Source organism: Nycticebus coucang, chromosome 11, assembly GCF_027406575.1.
Source record: "Nycticebus coucang isolate mNycCou1 chromosome 11, mNycCou1.pri, whole genome shotgun sequence".
Taxonomy (NCBI): Eukaryota; Metazoa; Chordata; class Mammalia; order Primates; family Lorisidae; genus Nycticebus; species Nycticebus coucang.
Window position 1 is genome coordinate 84910169 of NC_069790.1, and position 8832 is coordinate 84919000.

Genomic DNA, 8832 nt, shown 5'->3' on the forward strand with positions numbered 1-8832 from the left:
GATAAAAATGTTGAAAGGATGGCAGGCTTCACTAAGGAAAGATATGCATCCTCTTTCACAAGTGATGCCCATCTTTGCTTGGGCACTGTGGCGGTCCCCCCCTACGAGTCATCATTAAGATGTACACAACCAAGTCCTTCCTTTGATTGGGTTTTACCCAGGCATTCTCATACTAACTCTGAGGAAGGTAGGAGTAGGCCAAAAAAGACTCATCTCTTGTGAAACTGAAATATGTGTTTTGTAGAAGTGTACAGTCAGGACATGAAGGAAACTTTGGCATTTAGGTTTTGCTGTTATTTTGTAGATAGAATTAACAACATGGGAACTGGTTCCAAAATACAATGGGGTGATTAGTCTAAATATGGATGAAAGGTTCCTGATGATCTTAAGTCAAATGGGGGAGGAGTGTTTATTCTAAGTTGAACAGTCTTTAAATTGTTATATAGAAGAGATCTCAGGGAACACTGAGCAAAGACAGGAGATAAGGCACTCAGGTGAAAATGGAGAAGTCAGCTTAGGGCTGTTAGGAATGTTGACTATATTAACGCCGATAACTTTGTGGTGCTAAATATTTATTTTTTTCCCACTAGATTAAGAAATCTCCATGACAGACTCTTCCCCCTGTTATCCTTCAAGACTTAGTTCAGTTGCCACCTTTCTCATCTTTTTTCTCCCACATTCACAGACTTAATTGCTTGTCTGTGTTCCAGTGTCCAACACATATTTGTTGAACAAACAAATAAATGAATAAGCAATTCAGGTAGTATATATGTAAGCAGAGGCAATGGATAAGTGGCCATAACCATGTGTTAACCGTGACAAATCAATCATTGGAAAATGACCTCTACGAAAAATGCCTGTGTTGAAAGTCAATCAGCTAAAATCTGAAAAAGATAATTCAGTCAATAGGTTGTCCTATCTACAAATAATTTTTTTTTTTTTTTTATGGAATCACTCTGGTTAATTTTGCTATTTAAATGGGACCTCTGTGGTGAAGTGAGCAAGTTCCTCACCTCATTCTACCAGTTACTATCTGTGTAGGATTCTACAGCCACAGACTGAAAACCTAGCTTTGGTCAGGCAACTCACAAATTCATTGTGCACAAAAGGAAGGCAAAGAGATAGTAGGGACACATGTATCCATGCAAATATGTCACCACTATTACAGAAAACAATTTAAACACTGTTCACCTCAGACGTGTAATTAGTCCAAGAGGGACATTATTATTGATAAAGGGTTTTTCCCCTGGGGGATGTATTTTTATCGGTTAAAGATTAGTAGCATTAAACAATGAATATTAGAATAGGTGCCAAAATAGATAATGCTATTTGGTCATTAAGACATAGAGGCAACCTTTTTTGGTATGGTTACTACAATTACTCATCGCTGTACAAATGGCATTGATTTACCGGGGTTGGGTCTTGTCCATTGCTTCATTCTTGACCTGCAAATGTCACGTTAGTCAGGAGTAGGCTGAAATGAAAGTCACTACAACTCAGGCTTATTCACAAATCACGGGGGCAGGTGACTTACAAAAACTGTCAATTCACATAGTTAGGTGAAGCCAGGCAGCTTTCAACTGGTTCTTCCTCTGGATTCCTCAATTCCCCTTAATCCATGCCAGAGTTTTATCTGTGCAACGGAGGCTAGTGTTGGTGAGACTTGCTCTTTCTGGCTTCATGATTATTGCTGAATATTCTACTGCTTGCTGGTGACATTTGAACCTCTAAGCAAAGTTTTCCATAAGCATATCATTGCAACTATGACTATTATAAATTTTTGAGTTAGAAACATAATGTTATCAGAACATCTTTTGATAACATTTCTTTTATTGTATTTCAGATAGTGATTTTAGTACCAACAAGGAGGCTTTATTGCTAGATCCAATTCACTGCTGTGCATTAAACGTTATCTTAGAGCCATTCGGCTTTGGCATAAAGTAAAAATGAGGTCAAAGTGCTCATTAAATCATGGCTTAAGCTGTCCTTATATGAGCAAAACTGAATAGTTACATAAATCATTGAAACATTTCATTAATTTATTTTTGCTTATAAATATTGATATTCTCTTTACAGAAATACCATAGCAATCAGGAATTCTGTTGCATTAGATTCCTAATCTTATTTTTCAAATACCAAAAAAACTCCATAAAAAAATAAAATAAAATAAAACAAACAAATGAAACAATAGAAAGCAAACAAAAGTAAAAAGTTTTTCTAGTTTTGTCATAACGTTAATATAAACCATTCTTCTTATGACTTAAATATTTAGAACCCAAATTTCTACAGTACTGTGCTCTAAATTAAAATGTAATATTTATATTAAAATTCTGAACAAATAAACTAAAGAAGTAATACATTTCTAGATACTACTGGCATGTAAGAAAAATAGAGGGATGAATATAAGCTACCAAATAATGCTTTTACAGATATTATGTCAGTTTATCAGCTTATGCTCAGTATTATGCATACATTTCCAGATCAAAAAAATACTGTAGCTACAAAATCAAATATCAAAAATGAAATCATAATAAAGCTAGTCTTCCTAGTTTGTGCTTGCCTCCCAGATTTTAAGAAAAATTGATATATGCCAAAAATGTAAAATTTATTCCAAGAAAATTAACAGGCTACACGGGTAAATTTTGGCAAATGCAACTTTATATTGAAGTTCACACATTTGTATCTTAAAGAATGAGACTCACAGACTCTAATGTATTTCTAAAATACCAGAAATCATATTATAAGCGTTCACAAGTTAAACTGAAATAATTTAAACGACCAATACACTGAATGTGCAGAAAGTATAAACAAGACTGTGCCTTCAGTAGAATGAATACTTCACAAATTGTGCAGGATGTCATACTAAGGCTGTGGTCTCCCCTTGACAGCTGACTTAAAATATAAACATATATCAACTGCCTGCTTCCTAGAACACTCTAGAATGGGTAGCACACCTCAGAAGAAAATCTCATTATTTCAGTGATGTGCACCTTCATTTTCAAACCATGTGAGGAAAAGGAAAAGGAGTGTTAAGTGATCTTTTATGCACTTCCAGATGCACTACCATGGCCAGTTACTGATCCAATTTCCCTTCACCATTTGCTCCAATGCTAAGTAAGATGAAGGATACTAGATTACCCTTTAAGGCAACATGTGTTTATTCTGCATTATTAGAACTGTTCAATTATGACCAGCTGGTAACCATTAATGTTGCCTCCCAGTTCAATATCTAGCATTTGTAAAATATAAATGAATTGGAAAAACTTTATACCAAATCAACAAAAACCACATAATACAGTTCAGCTAGCAATTTCACTAGTAGATAAGGAAAGTGGTATTTAGAAATAGTAATGTATTAATACAAAAAAACGTAAACTCTAATTGGAACCAATATACTGCTTTGGAATGCTCCCCAAAACTTACAAGGCGGTTTTTAAAGTGTGATATTCCAATAATTCATGGCACGTCTTTAGTGTATTACAGTACTTTAAGTTCCCAAATATTTTAGTCTTTGCAAAACAATAATAGTATGAAATGTTTTAAAGTCTTCAAACTTCTAAAATTAGTTTTTATCAACACATTTACCTCATGTCGACTTAATTTATTAAGATGTCCAATGCTAATAGTTTTTTGATTTTTTTTCTTAAGTAGTGATATACACAGCATTTAGCACTGATACTTAGCACCTGCTACTTTCATTTTCTAGTTTTGACCACAAAGAGAAACTTAGGGCAGTGGTTCAGTCCGTTCTTAATTACAAACCTTCACCGGCAGTCAGCAGGATCACTCTGAGATTTAAAATAGGATTATAGGTGAACTATTGCAAAGATTGCAGAATGTTGCCCATATCCTTATAACTGCTGATTCCATTCTTGAACTCTTCTCAAGATATGGCTATGGGCCACAATTGCTCAGCAGAGAAGGTTAGTGTTTCACAAGGCTAAAGATTTACAGATGCTCCTTCATATAACACAGTAAGGTTCCCTTGGTAACCTGGATTTTCTGCAGTAAAGAAGGGTTGTGCTGAAACAGCGCCTCAGCTCCCTGTTGGAGAAAATGCAGACAAAAGGATTGATTCCTGCTTGGGCAAAACTCATCCAGACAGCTGCTGTTAAAAATCCCCCTGGTACTACAGGCCCTCTTGCAAAAACTCTCCAATAACAGGCCACCAGGTAGGGGCCCCACAAGGTTAGAAAGAGAAAAGTCATTATATAGAACATTCTGCTGATTCTTTTCTCCATTTTGAACTCGTCTAAGACCAATAGCCTTCTTCTGCCTGTGGTGTTTGCATTTTGCCTGATGCCCAGCAAGGTGGGTGGTGTGGGACCCCTTCCAAATCCGGCAAGCCAGTTGGCAGCTGCCTGGCCACTGGCTCCAGGACCATGAAAAGTCCAGTTCTGGCTGACTGCTGCTACAAACTGGACTGGCTTCATTTTCCTTCGATCGTGGACAAAAAATATCAGCTTGAGGTAGACAAGCTGTGTGGCTAGGAGGATGAGAGCAAGGAGCAGCATAAATCCTAAGGAATCATTAGCCCTGAAGGAGCGGTGTTGGAAGGTGCATTGATCTTCCTCCCTAATGAATGAGTAAGTGCCCACATCTAAAACTGGGGGGAATGCCATGGCCACAGACAGAGTCCACACCATACAGATCACAGCCAAACACGTCCAAAAGGTCAACCTCTTTGTATAGAAGCGGTGATGGGCGATAGCTAAGTATCTGGTGACACTGATGCAGAAGAGCATGAAAGCTGTGTGGAAACAGGACAAAACCCCCAGAAAGGCAATCACTTTGCAAGTCAGAGTCCCGTAAGTCCAAGTTGAGCCATTTTTGACAGAGTTGAATACAAATGGGAAACAAATTGCAGATCTGAGGATATCTGAACAGCAAAGATCCAACAGGAAGTAGTAAGGTGCTCTATGCAAGGTCTTATCTTTCACTAGCAAAATGGAGATCAAGAGGTTGCCCACCACGCTGACTCCTATTATGAAACCCAAGGAAGTCAGTTTCAGAAAGGCTGTTAGAGGTGAGAGATTTTGCAAAATGTTGTCAGCTGCATGGCTATAGTTCGCCATAGATGGATGGAGGATAAGGATACAGCCTCAGTCAAGTCTCATGATCTAGATAGAACAAGGAAAAGATAGATCCATACATTTTACTAAAAATGTAATCCACAGTGAGAACTGATCCGATCTGCAGTCATGCTTCCTGTTTTCTTCCCTTTGATTTGCCATCAGAATATCTGGAAAAAAAAATGAGCTATCAGTTCTTAAGTTAACAAGCAATGATGTCAGATAGTGCTAACAAAAAGCTGGTCACTTATGGAAGCAAATAAAGTTTTAATTTTCAATACTATTATTTGCTTTAGTAAGAGTTTTTGCTTGGGATTTCAGAAAATTGGCTCCCTTAGTTTTCTCAGCTAGGTGAATTAAAAAATGTCCCCCTTTTAATGAATATATATTTGATTGAGTACTTTAGGACAGAAGGGATAAAATGTTCCACAGTTGTAAAATATGTCAGTCCAGGAATTAATCACTAGAATTGTAACGGAATCTACAAGATTGCTAATAAGAGACGGAAAGGAGACTACCTATATTTATTTAAGGTCTGTTCGTATCTGTCAGTGTTTCACAGGCAGCTTGTCTGCTGATATGGAGCCAAGGAACTGGTGCAAAATATTTGTCTTTTAACTCAAGTGCCACTATTCATGCTGCATAAGAGTATTTGTTGATTCATCTTAAAGCAAAATTTCAATATTAGACTTCAAAATTAATAGGAACTTGTTCCAAGATCTGATGTGATTTAATCTTTTGTCTTTCCCTCCACATCCCACCCCCATTTTTGGCAAATCTTCTCTTTTAAGCCCACATGATTATTAAAAATGGTTAATGTAAATATTGGCCAGGGAAACACACCCAGAGGAATAATGCACTTGCATTTGTAAATTTTGGCTGCCTGTATTCAAGTGAATATAACACCAACCTGTATTTCGTGGGCAATTAAGCCTTCCCCATTTACACTGGTAATCTTTGTTGTTCACAAGTGGCTTCATTTTAAAGCAAAATGCACATTGTCTGCTAGGTTCCGGGGAACCACACTAGGGAAATCGGCTTCCTCCCTTATCCCCACGAAGCGTGTTTCCTTTGCCACTTGTCTCTTGCCCCGAATATGCTGATGGAAACCCAGGCAAAACTGCGTTCGATGATTTTAATTTCCCCACCGGTACATCCCCGGGTAAATACCGATCTCATCATGCAACATTACGAAACCTGAAATCCGCCACCCCTGGATTTATAATGGGGGTGGGGGGAGTGGGGGAGGGGGAGAGGGAGAGAGACATGCATTACATACGCGAAGATAGGGAGAGAGATTGCTTCTGTGCTGCAAGGGAACGGTTCCCGGTGGTTCGCAGTCTGATATTCCCCAGCCTTGCAACGCTTTCCAGAAATGGAGCTCTCAATAAGCCCTACTGAAGATGCATTGTCTGAATGTACTTCCATTATGCAGTTTATTGTCAAAGAAAAAAAAAAAAAACCTCAGGGAGGGCTCTTTCCCGGTGAACCTGCAGTTTCATCAACGTTGTGCATCGCCCCCACCCGCAAACTTAACCGAGAGTATATCCTCCTACCTGTTGGTGTTGGATATCCCGACAGACTATAGCTTCTTCTTTCTATAAATTGCTGATTTTTTTTTTCCTTAGTGCCTTGACTGAGCATCCAGGCAGGGCTCGGCGGCGCCTGCGCGCTGGAGCCTCCTTGAGCTCCAGCCGCGTCCTCCCCTGTCGCAGCGGCACCGTCTCCCCCAGTAACGCAGGGGCCGCCGCGGCGGCGGCGGCGGTGGCGAGGGCGGCGGCAGGGGCTGCTTCAGCCTCTGTGGAGCCAACAGGAACCCCTAACCGTCTCCAGATCTGCCTGGGTTTATCGAATGCCCCGTTTAGTTCAACTGACAAAATTAAGCTTTTGTCCCTCTGTGGCTGCTTTTGAACTTTTCCCTCCCCGCGTTTGAAGCCGGGCTTGGAAAGGCTCGTTCAGGACCACAGGCCCATCCTCTTCCCTACGGCAGTGCACAAGGAAGCCGCGGCGCCTGGGACGCCAGCCCCCTCCTCAGCTTCCCGGAACCCTTGCCTTCCCCAGACATTTTCTCCCTTTTTCTTTTAGGGTGGTCCAAAGCATTGAAAGTTTCTTTTAGATTTCTTCTTAAATGATTTCCCCAGCTGACCTTTGAATTTGCAGGTTAGCTGGAAGAAAAGGAAAAAATAAAGGAGAGAGAGAGAGAATGAGAGAATGAATGGGGGCGGGGAAGAAAGAAAAAAATTTAAAAAGCACAATCAAAGATATCGTCAATGGGAAAGAAGAGAAGCAGGTTAGAGAAGCCCTGTCTTTGTTAGTCATCTTCTATTCGCGAATGCACGAAAATAATGAGTGTAAGTATGAGCACGCTAAGTTCAGAGGACAACTACAAAAAGATTTACATCCAGTCTACCTTAAGGGATATGACTAAAGGATCAGGCTTACAAAAATTTTAATGACTATTCCTGGCTTTCCACCCCACTGAGCAACAGCCTTTCTATTCCCTTCTTGCAAGTTCAGCTGAGCAATAGATTGGTGATGTCAAAGCAGTTGTGTGTACAGAGTTCCCTCCCCCCCTTTGTTATTACGGATGAAAAATACTTAGGAATATAACGAACATATAAAACTTACACCAGTCCAAAAGGTCCGATGATATCACAGACACCACATAGCCTGACACGTGGGTGCTTAGGGATGTCTCTAGAATCATGCATTTTCTTATTTTACCATTTCCGAAGAGTTTTGTTTGTGGGGTGGCATAAAATTTTAAGCGACAACCCTTTAACCTCTTAAAAAGCAAGCAGACATTCTTTCATTAATTCCCAACGTTGAACGTCTGCTTCTCTTCCTGCATGTTTAACACTTTATAATAATCTGTTAATGAAACAGAAAAAAATAAAAATCTTCTCTACAGTAATAATCTGATCTCCAGACAGCAGTAAAATACCTCATTGCTGGGTGGTGAGATTGTGACATTCGGGGTAACTCAGGCCAATCAGCACACAGATAATATGGGTTAATTTACATATTGTATTTCTATTGGACACGCGGAGGTAAAGCTTTCCCTGTTTAAAGCTTGATGTCACAGTAGTTACACAAAGCCCTATGTTGATAATAGGGAAAGGATGTTAAATTTCCCTATTTTTTAAAATTTTTTAAATCTGTTTAAAATTGTATAATATTTTCCCCCCAATTCGTCTGAGGCACTTAAGACATTCCTTTAACCTAGAAAAATCAATCCTATAGCAATGTTGGAAGTAACTTGAGCCCATTTCCGTTCAAGTTAAACATTTCACTTTCAGCAAAACAAATACGTTCAGAAGAACTCAAAACTATTTGGTGATGTGCAACTTCTAAATAAAATGCCAAATTCATTTATATAGAACTACAAATCAATTCAATTTGTTCTTTATGCCAGGGAATGTTTCTATGCACTTTGCAAAGATTTATTTCTTGAATGTTTATAGTTTAAAAAATGTATAGAAAAATAGACAAATAAGTTTGCTGCAGATTCATGATGGGGGAGATGTTAGGTTGTATGGATTAGGGAAAAGTTATTTAAAGTATATTTAAAAGGTGACTGCACTGCCAGGCCATGAGACAATAATTTACTCTGCCAAAAGGGATAGGGCCAAGATCCAAAGGTTTAACTGCCTTATCTTTAAAAAGCAGATATTGATTCCTTCAAAATAAGGGAGGGGTATCTGTATGTCCAATATTCTACCATATCCATATCTCAGAGTATATTAGAGCTTTTTTCTTT

At 38.9% G+C, this 8832-nt stretch overlaps 1 protein-coding gene across 3 annotated transcripts; it reads right to left on the minus strand.

Annotated features, from left to right (window-relative positions):
* Positions 1–773: 773 nt before the first annotated feature.
* GPR85 (G protein-coupled receptor 85) lies at positions 774–7815 on the minus strand. Of its 3 annotated transcripts, XM_053553786.1 has the most exons (4): positions 7701–7815; positions 6629–7237; positions 6352–6469; positions 774–5242 (listed from the first exon to the last, which is right to left on the minus strand). In XM_053553786.1, the coding sequence occupies exon 4, from the start codon at positions 5073–5075 to the stop codon at positions 3963–3965; it is 1113 nt and encodes a 370-aa protein (XP_053409761.1). In that variant the 5' UTR covers positions 5076–5242; positions 6352–6469; positions 6629–7237; positions 7701–7815; the 3' UTR covers positions 774–3962. The 3 variants fall into 3 exon arrangements, with proteins under 3 accessions (XP_053409761.1, XP_053409760.1, XP_053409762.1); XM_053553787.1 differs by lacking the exon at positions 6352–6469 and having other exon boundaries at positions 2017–5242; XM_053553785.1 differs by lacking the exon at positions 7701–7815 and having other exon boundaries at positions 6352–6634.
* Between the last annotated feature and the right edge of the window lie 1017 nt (positions 7816–8832).

What these genes read in the sequence shown, in the direction of transcription:
- GPR85 (XM_053553786.1), bottom strand. Translation starts at nt 5,075, where the DNA reads ATGGCGAACTATAGCCATGCAGCTGACAACATTTTGCAAAATCTCTCA.